At 36.8% G+C, this 18,494-nt stretch overlaps 1 protein-coding gene across 19 annotated transcripts in view; it reads left to right on the top strand.

The window, feature by feature from the left end:
• tcf7l2 (transcription factor 7 like 2) overlaps positions 1–14,590 on the top strand; it is a 199,154-nt gene extending 184,564 nt beyond the window's left edge. For 4 of the 19 annotated variants that reach the window (XM_087998884.1, XM_087998881.1, XM_087998880.1 and 1 more), the window contains 7 exons: positions 3,551–3,691; positions 3,962–4,124; positions 4,655–4,762; positions 5,162–5,210; positions 5,971–6,043; positions 7,063–7,116; positions 12,621–14,590. In XM_087998884.1, the coding sequence (XP_087855010.1) occupies positions 3,551–3,691; positions 3,962–4,124; positions 4,655–4,762; positions 5,162–5,210; positions 5,971–6,043; positions 7,063–7,116; positions 12,621–13,059 (1,027 nt within the window). In that variant the 3' untranslated portion in view covers positions 13,060–14,590. Of the gene's footprint in view, positions 1–3,550; positions 3,692–3,961; positions 4,125–4,654; positions 4,763–5,161; positions 5,215–5,970; positions 6,044–6,312; positions 6,386–7,062; positions 7,117–7,405; positions 7,431–12,576 lie in introns of all 19 variants that reach the window. The other 15 variants (XM_043712765.2, XM_043712763.2, XM_043712749.2 and 12 more) reach the window with 14 other exon arrangements.
• Positions 14,591–18,494: the final 3,904 nt, after the last annotated feature.

The raw sequence follows: 18,494 nt of genomic DNA, 5'->3' as shown, positions 1-18,494 counted from the left end.
CAAACACCAGCTTATTTCACTCACATTATTCATCCAATCTTTGTGTCAATTAGCCAGCTCATCAAGTAAAGGTCAAAGAACACATCTGTACTTTGTTGCAACAAAGCCAGCAGTTTTCTGTACATATATATGGAATACCACACTAACTAGCTCACTGACAAGTACGCCTATTTAAATGTATTTTGGGGCAAAGATTAAATTTTATATGTATTTGTACTGCCTTTTAAAAATCTTATGCTCTCTATTTTGGGAATTTGTGCTTTTTCTTAAAATGGGGTAGGGCAAAGTGGGAGCATAGGGACTGGTCCAAGGCCTGTGTCTCTCTGTTTAGCTAAAAAGTATGGTTGCAATTCTTGAACTTTATTCACAAAAGCTAAGCTTTTTTACTTGCTACGATCCTCTAATGTCGAACCAAAACCACTGTTGATGTGATTTGCAGAGGTTGTTGAATTCAGAATACTTTCCGACTTTTCAAATTTACATGCACAGGATCTCTCTCGAAATTATTTTCCCACTTAAGCTGCATACGGACTTGTGCTGAATCCATCTCTATTGCAGTCATTTCATTTTGCCTCTTTTGAGCAAAATTTACTCTTTTGATCTCTAAATCTTAAATAGAAACAAATTTTATATTCACATTGTAAAGCAGTGCAACCAAAATTACCCAGTCCTGTTTCATGGTTTCACTTAGTCTTGCAACATGGAGCCTGAATGCTGACACCAAATTATGACTGCGGGCTTCAGTATAATTGTATAATTGTGGTATTGGTAAACTGCATGGTAGCAGTAATGAGGCCCTCTTAATGGAAAAATGCAATAATTTTCACAAGGTTTAATAGTGCCAGTCACGTAAAATTTAAATGGGTATTTAGTAATACTGGAGGTAAAGTAAAAGAAGTAATGAGATATTGTAAATCTGTATGTAATTTTAACTAGACAAAATAGCTGCCATGGAAGATAAATACGTATGCATTAAACTTTATAACACATCAGCATTATCACACCCGTTTCTGGCTCCATGTACAATATTAATGTCCATATGCATGCACAACAAATGCAAACATACAAAACCAATAAGAGAGATTGCTAATTGATGACACATCAAAGCTCTTGGAAGCTGATGTTCAGAACTTGAAAAGCTACTGTTTTGATCGGGGCCCTGACTGTTCGTCACAGCCCCAATTAATCCAATACTAGCTAATTTCCCAGTGGCTACAAGTATATTTACAAACTACTCCATAGCACTGTATTTAAGCAATCACTAATTGCTCCTAATGATGGGTTTATTTTCTGTTCATCTGATTTAGAGTTCAGCTAATTTAATTGGTGGAGGGTTAGACTTTACTGATGGGCTGAAACAGCTAATGCATTTTGATGATAGCTGTTAATTAAATTAGCATAGATTATTAGGCGAGGCTCCCCATCTCCAGAGATTTAGTAGATGCATTTGTGAAAGTACAGCATTAGACAAGGACAGGATAAATTAACCATTTAAAATTAACAATTTCCAGAGGCTTAGCAGAATAGTAAAAGTGTTCATCACAAAATAGCAAGATATGATTTAAGAATGTTTCAGTAATATTTACAATTTCCAGCATTGTAACTTGCAGTAAGACAAGTGGATGGTGTCCAGTATAGAAGAGGGAAAGGGGTAGGATTAATTTCTGGTAGGTATACCTGTCTTTCAGTTTGGTTTAGTCTTGTTTTTTGGGGGGGGTGGGAGGGGAAGATGGGTAAAAGAGAATGGGGAGGGATCAAATTGTCAGGGAAGAAACACGATTTGTGCACTTTTAAGGGAATCATTAAAGCAACTTAGCAGTTTTTCCTGTAGGGGCATACATTAGTTATTCAGATAAAAAAGAAATATAAGCCATTTGTGTGGTAGTAGGCTGATGGAAATACACGTCTGTATTATTCGAATGACATCCGTAGGAAATGTAGATGCCATGCCCTGCCAGAGCACGCCTTTTGATATTTATTCCATCCAGTAGTAGGGCAGTGATTTCTTGGAATTAAGTGATGGGTCATTATACTTTAAACACAGCAGAGAGGCATAGACTGGCAATTAAATAGCAATAGCTGACACTCACTTGTGCCACCCTGTGACCCTGTTAGATTGAGATGTTAGAGCTTCGGGGCCCCTCAGCCTAGTAAATTGGCTGAAGGTGCTTCTCCTGACTAGGGTCCGCTCTGAAATATGCTGCTTTCAAAGAGATAGGCATCATGTATAAACCATAATGTGGGTTTGTGGTGGTTTAGAAAGCTCAGGAAAATTGAGCTTGGAAAAGATGAGAGATAACAACTGCACAGGGAGAGGAGGGGGAATAATGACAAACTAGCTGCAACTCAAAGAGGCTGTTTTTTTACTGCAAGGGGGAGAAAAGCTTCCCACAGCTCACACATAAAACAAAGCCAAGCAGATGACATGCAGTTAACAGAAAAATGTCAACAGTGAAATAAAGTGAGAGTGAATGCAATAGAAACCCCAGAGACACTGTGGAACAAAAATGAGTTTGTTCGTAACATGGCCTGCGAGTTTATGCACATCATTATATTCTGGCTTGCAGCCATAAAAGCAGTCAGGATTTTTTCATAATTAGCTGTTTAGAATTTTAAGTTTTTACAATGGAATATATGTAATAAAATATAGTAAATGTGGTTTCCTTGTTCAGTTGCTGATATATCTATTAAATAATGCAATAGCTGTACCAAATTTCAAATATTTTGTAGATGGTATCGTAGTAATCACCTTATGATAGATTGACATTTTATAGTGTCCATTAACTTATGAACTCTCATAAGTCTCTTCAGGTAATGAAATGAATGTAACCACTTCATCGCATGAAGAATAATACTCTTGAGCTTTTGAAAGCCCTGGTGTACTATAAAATACTTCACCTGTGTACTGTCTTATGTTTATGTGGTAACTGTAAATGGTATTTTCACTGCTCACTCTGCTAATACTTTGTGCTAGAGAAAAAAAAGTCTATCTGTCAGCTAGCACAATAACATCCTCCCACGTGCTGTGTAATTGGACAGAAATGTTCACTCCAAAATCATTTTACTATATTTTGAAATGAAGCAGTAAATATACCATTATTGTATTAATAGGAAATAATGTCCTTGGTTTGATTCATGGAAGATTTTGATGTATCTTAAATTCAGCCTATTTCAATAATGCTAGAAATTGTGATTTGACCACATTATTTGGACAGGTTATGATGCAAACGTTGTCAAAGGGTCTAAATCAAAGTTGCCCTTGTTTTTTCAAAAAAATAAACCCATACACCGTTGTATAAGAGAAAATCTTGGAACTTACATTTCATAATATGTATTTCTGAAGCATATACGTTGTATTTTTTTTATTCATGAAATACCTTTAGTAGTCTCAAAGTCAAACTGACAGTCATGTAATGATGATTCATTTTATGTTATTAATCACAGCTACATAGAGTGATTGTGACAGCTTGTGCTTGCATGTATGCTTGCTTATATATTAAATGTACCCATCCCTCCCGTTCATTCATTTCTGTTCTGTTGATTTACACAGTTTTCTCTCTGGTAGGTTCCCCCCACACATGGTTCCACCACATCACAGTTTACACACAACGGGAATTCCTCATCCAGCCATTGTCACACCAACTGTCAAACAAGAGTCTTCCCAGAGTGACATCGGATCCCTCAATAATTCGTAAGTCATAATTTTTGTACCTCGTTTTTTAAAAACAAAACTGGCATGTTAACTTTGCAAATAGTTCAAGATGTTATTAAAGTAGCCCTATGCTCCATAGTAAAACCTTTATGAAAATGTAAAAACAATAGATATCATTTTGTTTGGATTGTAAACCGTTTACACTCCAGTTTTTTAATAATGTGCTTTTGTTTTGATTTTAACATTGAATCATTTAAATTATTATTTCACTTCCACTGCTGAAGTCTAGAATGATTCTCATTTTCTTAGAAAACATCATCAGGATGCCAAAAAAGAAGAGGAGAAGAAAAAGCCACACATAAAGAAACCTTTGAATGCATTCATGTTGTACATGAAGGAAATGAGAGCGAAGGTAGTAGCAGAGTGCACGCTGAAAGAAAGTGCAGCCATCAATCAGATCCTTGGCCGAAGGGTAAGTAATCTAAACCATTGATAGGAACTTGCACAAGACCAAGTTCAAAATGTGACCTTAGTGAGCAGGGCAGTCAGTGTCAATTTTTACATTGACCTTGAAAGTTTTTGTATTGTATGTCCAGACTGACAGACTTTAGGACTTCGAGGCAATTGTTTCCATTAATTTGAATGAGGCAGCATGTGGTAATCTGCTGTATTAATATTTCAATCAGATCAGTGAAATCTGTTAAATTGCAACAGTATTTTTTCCTTTATTTTGTAGCTTTATTTTTATTTCAGTTGAATACTTTATCTTGCCTTCCTCCAATGACATAACAGTATACTTCCTATGAATCCATGTATTCTACTTTTACAATAAATTCTAATTATTTTTTCAGTAAATGAATCAGGAAGATAGTCCCATTGTTAATGCTAATACTTTACATTGTATTGAAAGTCAGTTTTCATGCAAGAACCTTTTCTTGCTCTTCTATATGCAAGTAGTTAATTTGCTTTATTTCTCCTACATCCTACCCAATTCATTCTCAGTGGCATGCCTTGTCTCGAGAAGAACAAGCAAAGTACTACGAGTTAGCTAGAAAGGAACGGCAGCTTCATATGCAACTCTACCCAGGCTGGTCAGCACGAGATAACTATGTAAGTTTGATTCCCTAATACGTTTCCTGCTGTCACCCATACTTGTTTTCTTTGTTCTTTATAGGCCCAGCATACGTCTCAGTTAATACTGCAAATAACAACTATGATGAACCAACAGTGTCCTCCCATCTTCAGAACCTTGTGCATGTCAGAGGGCTGTTCTTCACTAACTTTTCTTTCTTAATGTTGATTGGCAGGAACTTTTTTTTTGGCTATGTCAAAATTTATTACTCACCCCTAATTGCCCTGGTTGTGATCTGCCTTCTTGGAGTCCTGCTGTCCTTGGGGTTGTATTCTTCTGAGGTGTTTCAGATAATGATTGCCATGGTTTTTGTGAACCTAATGGACAAACAGAGCTATTTTCTTCCCTTCTCCATTTTTTTTCTCTCTCGCTATTAGGGCAAGAGGAAGAAGAGGAAAAGGGAAAAGCAGGCAGGGGAAACCAATGGTAAGTAGGTAGCAATTATCTTCCACAATAAAGGGCACCCCTCACATATCAGAATAACAGCATTTAATCAGATTAAACCCTAGCTAGCAGCTAACTATGTTTTATAACATTATTAATTATAATACTGTATGTGCAGTTTTAATTTTATGGCTTGTTTGCCTTTCCAAGAGCGATAAAGTAATCGGTGCATGAATTGTAGATGTCCTAGTGCTTGTTTTTGTAAAACTCTTGTAAAAATAAAATAATAAGTGCATTAACTATTGTAACTTATTTTAAAGCTTGTTATATGTACTTGTTGTTTTGTAGTGACATATTCATTTGGGCTGTACCTGTTTTCTGATGCATCCTCCATGTAATTAGCCTTACCAGCTAACTAATCCCATTTGCTGTCAAAAGACCTGCATGTAAAATTGAATCTGCTATCTAGCTTCTTTTGCAATGCACTTTAACCTCTTAGCTTGATTCAAGCCTAACATTCTCTGCTGGCAGTAACCAGCAGGTTCTTTATTCAGTCCACTTGCTTCTTTTTGTCAATTCTGATTGAAATCTACTATAAAATAATTCAAATTTATATTGCCACACAATATTGGTGCTTTTTAAACGGGTGAAAAATACAGCTGTGATTTTAATACATTTTTATGAAATTAGAGGGCATTACTGATCACTAGTAACAGATACATTGATTTATTCCTTTTTTGTTTTCTTGTCTCTCTTTCTTCCTTTTCTGTCTCCTCTGCTCGCTTTCTTCCAATTTGTTCAGATCTGAGCGCTCCTAAGAAATGCCGAGCGCGCTTTGGCCTTGATCAACAGAATAACTGGTGCGGCCCATGCAGGTGTGTATCGTTTTCCCAGGTTTGCTATGGTTGGTTTCAGCTGGGTTAAATTGGTACTTTCCCCTTCTTGCTATCACTGTTTCAGTGTTTTTTTATTGGATTCGATACTTACCCTTGCATCTATTGTTGCCAGGAAGTGTGAATTTTGTTTTTTGAGTGATGAGGGGAGAATGCCAACTTGGCCAGCTAAACCACTAGCTCTGGCTGAGATGTCACATCCAGTGAGCAGTATCCTCCATTTGTTGTTTTTGTTTACTTCATGCTAACAGATGCAAATACTCCAAAGAAGTGTCGGGCATTGTTCGGGCTAGACCAACAGAGTTTATGGTGCAAACCTTGCAGGTATACTCCCATTAGGCCTTCCGGAATTAAATATGCCCTTTATTGGATTTGTAGTGCATTCGTGTGACTTTCCTGTGCTCTAATGTGCTAATATTCTATAGCTTATTGCAGATTTTTCTTTTTACTTTCCTTTTCTTTTTTTACCTGTTGCCTTTTATTAGCAGCATTGGTCTGTCTCCTTGCAAGCACTGTCCACTTCCTTTAACCTCCATCCCTCCCTTTACCTGGCCCTCCCCAAACCGTGGTTACGATGGGCCTGTGACCTTGTGTCGGAGATTGGTGCAGTGAACCATAGATTGAGGAGAGAGAAGTTTTATTCTTAGAAACTGGCTCTAACTACTAACCATCCATGGTTCATCAAAATCTGTATATGTATACACACATATATTTCTCACCTGGTTTCTGGTGATGTGTGGACAATGCCATTCTAAGTGCACAACATGTACTGATACTCTTTGTGCATGAGTCCATTTTGATCAGTAAATGTGAAATTTCAACGTATAGCGTTACTATTTTGTTTACAGAAAGTGTTATCTTATTGATAAAATAGTCGCCTCTCCTGAGTGATAATCACAGATTTGTACAACAGATAAGTTTCCAAGAAGCAGAAAGGTATTTGTGCACTCCAGTAACTATGTTTTTACATTTTTATGTATTAATCGCCAATTTATTTTTAGTAATTGGGCGTCATACCAGCTACAAGCTCGTTCAGAGGAAACTTTCATTTTCAGGCGAGTGCAAAATCTGTTGGAATATCTTTTTAAGTAACACAATTAAATTTCTCTTTTAGTTTTCTTACAATTCGGTTTAACTAAACAAACTCAGACATCAAACGGTCAAAGGCTTATCCACCACAGCTAATCTGGGTACTCTAGAACTTTTCAAACTACTCCATTTGCCAATTCTCTAATTCTTAGGACTTGGCTGGGTAGAGGGAATAAATGTTTTGTCCTGTTTATATACACCTTTCCTGTTGACTGCATTTGGTTAAATCTTATTTCTTTGTCCTGACACATGCAGTCTTTGAAGTGGGAATGTTGTCATGGTAGGTATTTGTTTCTTCCAAGTTGAAACTTATTGTTTTTCATGTATACGTAGTGCTTGATCTCTTTTTCACACTTCATTTCACCTAATTCAAAATGTGTTACAGTCTCTCTAACCACACTTTATCAGCTTTTGAAATTACTGAAAATTCTGATGATCATCTGGGGCTTATGGAGACTGTGCACTTGCGTGTTTCTTTTTAGCATTGTCTTTATGTTGGCATGTATGTTAAGAGTAGCTGCCTTCATTCTATAATCATGAACTTAAAGCATAATTAAGATGTAAATATAATTGTGCTTCTGACTGAATTCCATGATTGAGATATACATTTTTCATCTTATTTGACTGTCATGTCTAATAATTGGTGCTCAAATTAAAAGTAAATATTATGTAAGATGCAACAGGGACAATTGCCAAGTGATGGACGAACATCGTACATTACTGAGCAGGTGCCAGAGGATTGTTTGCCGATACTGATTTTGCAAAAGCAACAGTAAATTTGAGACTGCAGCATTTCTGGTTAATTTCTCATAGCATTCTTAGCACCCATGAGCATTTTGGCTATCATGCAATCCTTTTAAATTTACAAATGATTTAATTCTTTGAGTAATTAATTGAGACATCACAATTAATGCATCTTCATGCATTTTCAATGAACTAATGTTTAGAATTATAATACAAAATGTATTATTAAAAGGAATGAGCAAAGAATCCAAATAAATAGTTGTGAATGGGATTCTTCAAATGATCTGATTGCATGGTTACCTTTAATATTGCCACATAAATGCTTTATATTTGAGGGTGCCATCCCTTATTTCAGATGTTGAGTTTGCACTTGTGGGTTAGTATTCTATGTGGTGAAGGCTTTTGCAAAAATATAGAAATTGGATTGTTGCAACGTCATTTAAGTCTATTTTTAAAAAAAAAGTGATGGATAAATAATTCATCAATAATGATTAAAACTTTCTTTAAAATTGCAAAATAATAGGAATGAGAATTCGAGATTCCTAAAAATTAACATATCATCCTTTGAGAAGAAATACTTCAGTCCTAATTTCTTTTCTTCTCATGAAAACATTAACTCCCTTATTAGATACACTCCCAGGTTAGTGGGTGTACTCGAGTGCTATACCAAAACAGGCACCTTCCATGTTGAATCCAGATAGTGAGTGCCAGTACGCTTTATTTTGTAGGGGACATCACAACTGAGTCCAAGCCAGTGTGTCATTGTCCTCACCAATTTGTTAACTGCCTGGTATTTGTGATCCTTTGTTGCTGTAGGCAGTTAAGGTATGTTGTAGTTCACCCACATCATATCCTTCAAAAGCTTTGAGGTGAAATTAAATTTGCAATGTTCTTCATGGTAGACTGATTAGCAAGATTAAATGACATGGAATACAAGGAGAACTAGCCATTTAGATGCAGAACTGGCGCAAAGGCATGAGACAGAGGGTGAAGGTGGAGTGGTGCTTTTCAGACTGGAGGCCTGTGACCAGCAGTGTGCCACAAGGATCGCTGCTGGGTCCACTGCTTATTGTAATTTATATAAATGATTTGGATGTGAACATAGCGAGTATGGTTGGTAAGCTTGCAGGTGACACCAAAATTGGAGGTGCAGTGGGCAGCAAGGCAGGCTACTTCAGACTACAACGGGACTTTGATCAGATGCGCCAATGGGCCAAGGAATGGTAGATGGAGTTTAATTTGGATAAGATTTGGAGATGCCGGTGTTGGACTGGGGTGTACAAAGTTAAAAATCACACAACACCAGGTTACAGTCAGGTTATAATTAAACCTGCTCGTCGGATGCTGCCTGAATTGCTGTGCTCTTCCAGCACCACTGATCCAGAATCTGGTTTTCAGCATCTGCAGTCATTGTTTTTACCTTATAATTAAACCTGTTGGACTATAACCTGGTTTTGTGTGATTTTTAACTTAATTTGGATAAATATGAGGTACTGTATTTTTGAAAGGCAAATCAGGGCAGGACTTATACACTTAATGGTAAGGTCCTGGTGAGTGTTGCAGAACAAAGAGACCTTGGAGTGCAGGTTCATAGCTCATTGAAAGTGGAGTCCCAGATAGGCAGGCTAGTGAAGGTGGCGTTTGGTATGCTTGCCTTTATTGGTCAGTACATTGAGTATAGGAGTAAGGAGGTCATGTTGCAGCTGTACAGGACATTGGTGAAGCCACTTTTCGAATACTGCATGCAATTCTGGTCTTCATGCTATGTGAAGGATTTGAAAGTGTTCAGAAAAGATTTACAAAAAGATTTACAAAAATGTTGCCTGGGTTGGAGGGCTAAACAACATGGATAGGGTGAATAGCCAAGGTCTTTTCCCCAGGGTTGGGGAGCCTAAAACTAGGGGGCATAGGTTTAGGGTGAGAGGGACAAGATTTAAAAGGGACCTAAGTGGCAACTTTTTCATGCAGACGGTTGTGCGTGTATGGAATGAGTTGCCAGAGAAAATAGTGGAGGCTGGTACAATTACAACATTTGAATGGGTATATAAATAGGAATGATTTAGGGGGATATGGACCAAATGTGGCAAATGGGGCTAGTTTAGTTTCGGATATCTGGTCAGCATGGATGAGTTGGACTGAAGGGTCTGTTTCTGTGCTGCACAGTGCTTTGACTCAATGGCATTATGTATTATGATTTAAACTCTGCACATTTGTTGGATTTTGCCCAGGTTTTTCCTGACTTGAATTTAGAAAAAAAAATTGTAAGCAAAATAGTTTATGCTTTTTATTTTTAATTTTGACTTTTCTTGGAAGAGGGAGGAATGTCTCCGTTTATATTGTTGTTTTTCAGATTATTGCATCTAAGAGTTAAAAATGGAGTCAAATTGAATGTACTCAGCAATGCATTTTACATAATGTTAGAAGAATGGTTAGCAGTGTGATCTTCCACAGAATGTTAAGACATATCTTTGCATGAGCAATCCCTCGCAGCCAGAGCTTGTGGTTGGGTTGAATCAATGAACGCTTCATTGTGTGCGGAATGTACACATTGCCATCCACAGACACCAACCAAAGTGCAAGAATTGTAACAGATTGGTTGGCCATACTCTTGAAGAATGCTGCTGAGGGCTGGACAATTAGTAAAGGTGGTAATTAGAATTAATATAACTTTAATCTCTAATGAAGTAACAAATGAAATTCTCACTACATTCCTGCCATTGTTTCACAATTTTCCAAACTAACATGCTGCTAACTAGGAGGCAGGACACTTAATAGCAAGAAAAACTTACCCAATCTATAAACCTAATATTGATTTTGGACAAATAAAAGTATAACGCAGTTCATTTGGAGCAGGCCTAAAAAGTATTCTTTTGTTCAGAGCCTTAGCTTTGTAAGATCTGTGACCCTAGAAGCTCCAAATGGGAGAAAATAAGATAAATTGTTTCTAGAAACTTAAAGTTCATTGGAAGGAGAGAGGAATATGTAATTGACATTTCCCATTTGCTGGCTTAATTAAATTGGCAGTACTGGGGTGATGCTATTGGAGAAAGGATTTTGGCTGAGGAAAATAGAGAAATGAAATCCATTTGCAGAAAATGAAAATGGGGAAGAAGTATCAAGTTGAAAGTATTGACATCAGAAACAGAAATTATAAAGGATTCAACATATGCTGCCCGTTTATTATTAATTTTGTTTGACTAACAGTTGCTGAAACTTTAGAATTTTTTTCCCCTGCAACCAAGCAAACATTTTAATTTGGAATTTGCAAAATCATTAATGTTCCTATTATAACTTTTTTTAAATTTTGAAACTGAACGTCCATCTGTAATGCACTGATACAGAGAAACCTCCGGCACATGCATTTTGTTTTTGTTCTGCATCTAATCTAATGTCTTATCTGTATTTATATATTTTTTTACTTCAAAACAATTTTTGGGATCAGTATTTAAATAAATTGCTCTGTTATTGAAATAATTTAAGCAATGTTTAAATACAGCTTCCAGATCATTTACCCTCAGCAGTTCAGGGATTGAGCTAAATAACGATTATTTGTACTTTCCAAGCCATGACTTGCAATTATTTTGAAGTGAGTCAAAAGATCCTATTCCTTTGGCAATAACCTAATTGTTGTTGTTGCGTTTTATTTTCTGTTTTGAGCCCACCAAGTTGGTCATTTCACCTCCAGCTTTGTTCTAATACGATGCATGATCTGCTGCTTCACTTGCATGTTTCTGTCTTGTTACATGGCCCTTTTGTGATGAGGAACCTTGGGTTTAACAGCATGCATATGTTGCATCTTAGCATGTGTTTGACCTTGCAGGCTTTTGTGGCTTGAACTCTGAAACTGTCTCAAATACATCTTGCCATCCAGGCCTGGAATACATTTGACAGACTTCTATTGGGTGTGAAGTTTTAACTTGGGTGAGGGACAATGAGGTGTAATGTTAGAAAACTTTAAAAGTGGACTCTATATCCCTTTTTTTGGCGAAATGCAGGACAAAGTAAGATTATTTGCAGTCTGAATACTAATGCATTTTTCTATCCATGTAGTAAAAGTTAGGAGGGGCATACTAATAAATACTACATGTTGTTGTTTGCTAATTTTATTTGGTGGTTGAACTATTGCTTGTTTGTAAAGGAAACCAAATGTACTCTAACAATAAACCCTTGGCCAAACTGCTCCAGGAATTGTGAAGTACAATAAAGCCTTTTTTCCTCTCACAGATAGCTGGTATGAAAATGACGCATACAAGGAAACCTATTAATGAAATGTGAATCTTTTTTCAATCAACCAACCTTAATTGACTTGCGTTTTTCATTGCAGCCCATTAAAAGAATCAGCCACAGCCTGCAGGCCATAGAACCAGTTATTCTTGTTTCATTTTGCATTTTCTATGGTTTCTTGTTCCTTTCCTTTTCTTCATTCTTTTCTTTAGTATCTTTCCCCTGTCATTCTCAAATTGGTGTGGTTCTTAACAGATAAATCTGATATATTGTCATTTGGTTTGTATTTTACACATCGGAAAGCTAAACTTTGTTACATTTAAACAAATTTGTAAGTCCATTTAGTTATGCAGGCTTAACTGAGCCTTGCATTAGTTATTAATGCTTTGAGTGTCATGGATGTTCTCTTGTTGCCTGAATGAGATTACTTTCTTTGTTCAAATAACCAACTCCATTAGTCTTTTTGCCCTTTATTTACAGATAAATCTTTCCCTGTTTCTAGGAGAAAAAAAAAGTGCATTCGCTACATACAAGGTGAAGGCAGCTGCGCCAGCCCACCCTCTTCAGATGGAAGCATATTAGATTCTCCTCCCCCTTCTCCTTCCATGTTAAGCCCTTCTACAGCAGACTCTGATCCACAGACTGAACAAATACAACCTCTGTCACTCACAATGAAACCTGATCCTTTGGCCCATCTTTCCTCACCATCTTCTTCCTCAGTCTTGTCAACAAACTCAGCACTCAAGTCCAGCGCAGTTTCAGCTATTAGTTGCCAGAACGGGGCATTAGAGCACCGATCCATCACCTTGCACCAGCCCACATGCTCCTCTTCGTCGCAGACTCGACCTTCGACTTCATCCATGCCAGTTATCCATTCCCATGGTTCTTTGCAAGAGACACAGTCCCAGCCACTTTCACTCGTAACCAAGTCTTTAGAATAGCTTTTAGCCTAGTTGCCAGTGTTCTTTTTATTTCATTTGTGCCATATGGCTACATGTCGGTAGATGTTATGGAGTGCATTGGTCAATATTTGACCCATTGTTATTTCAAGGTCCTCTTTGAATATGTAGGATAAGCCTTGAGAGAAATCCTGCCAACCTCTTGTCAATCATTGCAAAACCTTGTAGTGTTCATCACTGTTATGGGGCTCTTACTGGGTGGTTCTTTACCAGTAAGAGACTAACGTCAAATTCAAAGAATCCCTTGTGGAAGGAGTTGGCTACGCTGTATTATTTGTATTAAATAAGAGCTTGCGAACCAATCATTTTACGTCCATTTTATCCTTAAGGGCACAATGAATGCAGTGCCACCTGTTAATTGTGTGGAACAACTTTTGTGATGTTACGTGTTATTGTTTAAATGTACAGAAATAATGGGGAAAACTGTGTTAATATGCATTGTTCCATGGCGTTGTTTTTAGGGGGGAGGGGGGGAGATTGCAAAACGAAATTACAACGCTATAGGACCAGTAGTATTTATTGCTTTAGAGATGCTTGTTGTATCATGTATGTTGTCTTTTAAATATTTTTCATTTCTTCAATGTATAAAGTTTTTTTTTGCTTAGTGTAAGCATCTTATATATGAAAAGATTCATTTACCAAGGATTCACCTTTTTTCCTCTGTTGTGATACATGACTGTCACCAAATGGATAATGTAGTGGCATTGTAAAGAACAAAAGTGCACAAAATTGCTGAAATAAAAGCCATTGTACAAAATAAAACTTGAAAGCGATTGGGGGAGGGAGGAATGTTTTTTGGAATAGCACAAAAAAAAGCATCTGATCACCCATCTAAAGCCCCATAGTGGACTATAACCTCAACCCCTGGAATTGCTTAGCCTATATTCTATGTATGTATTCTGTGCCAAACTTTAAAGGTTGATACATCTTCCCTCCCCCATTTTTGCTGTATTTTGGTCCTTTTTAGCTGTGAGGTAACATAGGTATGTATGTAGATTTAATGTTGCTGACTAGTTTAAGCTATAACGCAATGTGTTTGGTAGCTATTGGCAAAATCATCCAAAAAAATTCATATGAAGCAAAGCATTGAAGGGTGAGAATTAATAAAACTCATAAGGGCCAAATTTTCTGTACGTTGGGGAAATTACTCAAAACTGAAACTGCCACTTTTTATGTACACTACTATCAGTAGGTATTTAGTAAATTTTAAAATAGGCATGTTGATGTTGCAAAGGCTGTATACAACTGATGAAAAAGTTCATTCATTTGGTGCCATTGTAGTAGAAATGAAGCAGTTGTATAGCTGTTTTTTTTTCCATTTTACTAAGAAGCTGATGACCTTTTGTGAATACTCTCAATGTTTCCTAACAACTGTGATGTTCCTGTTCTGTTTTTTGCTCCTTTTTTCTTTTTGTTTTTGAAATCATTTTTGTAATGAATCAATGTTCATGCTGTACAGTATCTGTAGCATGCAGTTCTGGATTAATAAAAGCAACTTAGTACGTGCAGAGAATTCTTGTGGTGTTCGTGTGCTCTCCATTGTAGTAGAAAATGGATCATCGACTTTTAAACTGAGCCATAACAAAACTTTTAAAATAATATTTGACTCTTATCTCTGCGAAGTTCAGATGATTTGTGAGAGGTGAATGTTGAGGTTTTGTAAATATAGAGTTACTGAAGAAAAAGTGTACCGGGCACAAAAGTTGCAGATCTAGTCATTTAAGTTACATTTGATTTTGTTTACTTTGCTTTTTTTTTTAACTCCGTATCGTTTATAACTATTACTACTTTGTGGCAATTGCGTTTCTTCACAGTTCAGGGTGAGTGTTTCCTTTTTGAAAGTATATTTTATTACTGTTTCAACACTATAAAAGGTTTGCATAATAAACAGTATTCCATGTTTGTTAACCAATTCCTGACACTGAATTCCCTAGGGATAATGTGTAATTTGATTTTTTTTTGTGTGTGTGCGCATATTTCATATTAAAGTTGGAACATTTTTAAATTATGGAATCGCAAATATACTGAAGTTCAGATTTTTAAAAGTCTTGCAATAAAGAATGGAGCCTTCCGTACATATGTGTTTTTAAGTTATCAGATAAATATTAGAAAATGCCTGTTTCACTTGTGGAAATATCACTTAGGTTTGGTAATATCTTTCTCTTCGGCCTTGTTAACATGCTTCTATTCCTCACCTAACAGTTTGAGTTTTATGGCACAGTCTGTCGAATACAAAAGAAGTTAGATGAGTCTGCATCCCATGAATTGATTCTGTTTTCAACAGTGGTGCACTTCCAGCTGAAAAGGAGAATAATTTGTTCATGATATTGTAAGGGGGTTTAATGAACTTACCAATGTTAAATACTTAATAGCGATTATTATATGTCAGTCCCTATAGCATTAATGTTTTGTCGTTGCATCTGTTATATGCAATAACTTGGTAATTCATAATATGCTATCAGTTATCCAGGCAGATTGATAAGTACTGTGCTCATTACAGTTTGGATGATTTCCAAACTATTTGCTATGAGTGCTTATGCTAACTCCTTCTGCCCCCATCCAAAATCAAATGCCTGATTAGATTTTTAGTACACATGATGAATGACTTCTTGTTAGTGGCTCTAGTTGCCTGTCGCAAAAACTGTGTGCTAAAACTTGTGAATTCTTCCAACACTGAGTTGTCACCTTAAAATCGTTTGATCAAATTTTGCCAAACTTCCATTAGTCTTCTGCCTGCTTCAGACTCCAGATCGCTTTTGAAAATGAGTATGTTCAGAACATCGATAGGTTGGTACTCTCATCTCAGAATGTGAAGAACACTTTGGCAGTTTTGAACTGGATGTGATGTGAGAGTTATTCTCATCTGTTTCCGGATTCCTATTGAAAAATGATTGCTGTGAAGGGATGAACTAGGAGTGTAAATATATTTTACATAGATTGATGCCAACTTAAAAAAAAACGTGGGAGTGTGACTTTCTAGGATTTCATAAATCTGTCTTCAATTTAGAGGAAATTTGTTTGATTTACATCATGAATCGTTTTACAGAAGTACTGAACTGTTCAGAAGCTGCTGCGGTGTTCTGCCCTTTGTAACAAAAAGAATGCTCATTGCTTAATGGGTATGACAATAGAAGTCATATTTGACTGAAGCTTTTGAACTGTGTCTGTTACAGCATAGAAGTTGGAAGATGCTTTGCTGAAGGCCAATCTAATTATTGCATGTATGTCAACATTTTATTTTATTTTTCTGAAGTCCAGTTTTCTCCTTGATCATTTCAGCCCTCTACTTTCACCCCTCTTCCCAGTTTTGCAAACATTGCTAATTATTATGAATAAATAGATGCTAGCTACAGATAAATCATTATAACCCATTGGCACATAACTCTATGAGTTAAAACTCTGTAGAGTTCAGGAAAAGGGCAAAATTGCATTTTCAGAAATTGCAGGGTTGTAATGGACTGAGTGAATTCCTTGCTGTAAAGTCCTCGGACTCTGTGACCAGATCAACCTTAAAGCTTTTAAAAATACTATTTAGCCATGTAAACATATAACAAATTTCCAAATGTATCTAACTTAGCATGTGCACTTCAGTGCTTGCACATGTTAGGCAAAAATTTAGAACCTTGTGACAGCTTTTTACCCCAGTGTAAAGCCACGTAGAAGGTAAAAATTAAGGTGGTGTTATTTCAGTTGTAATATTGAGCATATTGCTCTCATGATAACAGTAATGGTATCAAAACACCCAGGATGCAAAGTTGTAGAAATTAACTTAACATTCAGTGGCTCAGTGATTAGCACTGCTGCCTCACAGCACCAGGGACCTGGGTTCAATTCCAGACTCGTGCAGCTCTCTGTGTGGAGTTTGCACATTCTTCCCATGTCTGTGTGGATTTTCTCTGGGTGCTCCTGTTTCCTTCCAAAGTCCAAAGATGTGCAGACTAAGTGAATTGGCCACGCTAAATTGCCCATAGTGTTAGGTGCATTAGTCAGGGGTAAATGTAGGGAGAATGGGTCTGGGTGGGTTATTCTTCAGAGGGTCGGTGTGGACTTGTTGGGCCAAAGATAGGGCCCCACGTTGTAGGGACTCCATGATTCTATTTAAGAAAATTTGCACTAAATAAAAGTCCATGAAAAACCTCAGTTGTTTCAGAATTGTTGATAGTCCCATTTCAGAGCATTGCACTACTTTGTATACATGGATAGTTCTTCAATAACACAATGGTTGCATTCTTGTGCAACCCCACATTATAGAAAAATCACGTTATAGAAACAGTGCTTGAAGTGTTGGCAATGTAATTGCATTACAGCCAACACATATTTTAAACGTTTGTGCTTCAGAAACAGTGTCCTCAATTCGTCAATCATGTTCGAGCGAATTCATGTTAATGAAACAGATGTTATAGCAGCATGATCTGTATATCAAATTTTGTTTTAACTGATATCTTACGAGCTGGCGCACACAAACTGGCAAAAAATTATGTACCTAAAATACCGCGAGTTTTATTGTATTTTCATAATCTCCACAATGTCCGAATAGTCAGTTGAGGGTACGAGTGAGAAGGCTCTGTGCCAATATGTTGTTTTTAAGGAAAGTTGCAATATTGTTTAAGTGATTCACGCTGTAAGTAACATAAAGCAATGTGTATACCCCCTGCATTATATTTTGATCACTAAATGTATGTTTTTACATTGATTATACAGACCTCTTGATCATCCAGTACACTTCTGGTCCCACAGGTGCCAATTCATAAAACATTTGTTGTACTGAGCCCTAGCTATAACCTTTGCCACAATTTTGCCTCTGAATCCATGAAAGCAGATTTGACAAGGTCAGGGCAGCTGCATTTTTTTTAAAATTGCACATTTGTGTTTTTGGTATGATGAGTTATTGATGAATTTATTCACGCCGGTGTATTCTAATGTATTGTTCAAATTGGACTGAAATTTCTCACTGGTGAAACCAGGTGGTTTTCAGCACCTATATCCCATCAGAGTTATATCTGTGAAAGAACTTTGGAGTTTTGCATGTTCCCAACGTAATATAGTAAGGCATCAAAGGATGAAGACTTTTTTTCATTTGTTTGTTAAATGTGGACTTCACTGTCTAAGCCAGTATTTATTGTCTATCCTAATTACCCTGGTGAAGGTGGTGGTGAGCTGTCTTTTGGAACCACTACCTTTTGGGATATAGGGACACCCATAGTTGCATCAGAAAGAGATTTTGAAGCAATGATAGTGAAGGACCGATGTGATAAATTTCAAGTCAGGATGGTTATAGAGTTATACAGCACAGAAGCAGAACCCTTTCGTCCAACTTGTTTGCGCCAACCAATTATCCTAAACTCATCTAGTCCCACTTGCCAGTATTGGGACCATATAAACCCTTCCTACTCATATACCCAACCAGATGCTTTTCA

The sequence above is a fragment of the Chiloscyllium plagiosum genome, unplaced genomic scaffold (genome assembly GCF_037043375.1).
Source record: "Chiloscyllium plagiosum isolate Xiang-an unplaced genomic scaffold, Cpla_swu_hap1 HiC_scaffold_22, whole genome shotgun sequence".
In the NCBI taxonomy this organism is placed as follows: Eukaryota; Metazoa; Chordata; class Chondrichthyes; order Orectolobiformes; family Hemiscylliidae; genus Chiloscyllium; species Chiloscyllium plagiosum.
Note: the sequence above shows the minus strand (reverse complement) of the source record. Positions and strands in the feature narration are given on the sequence as shown.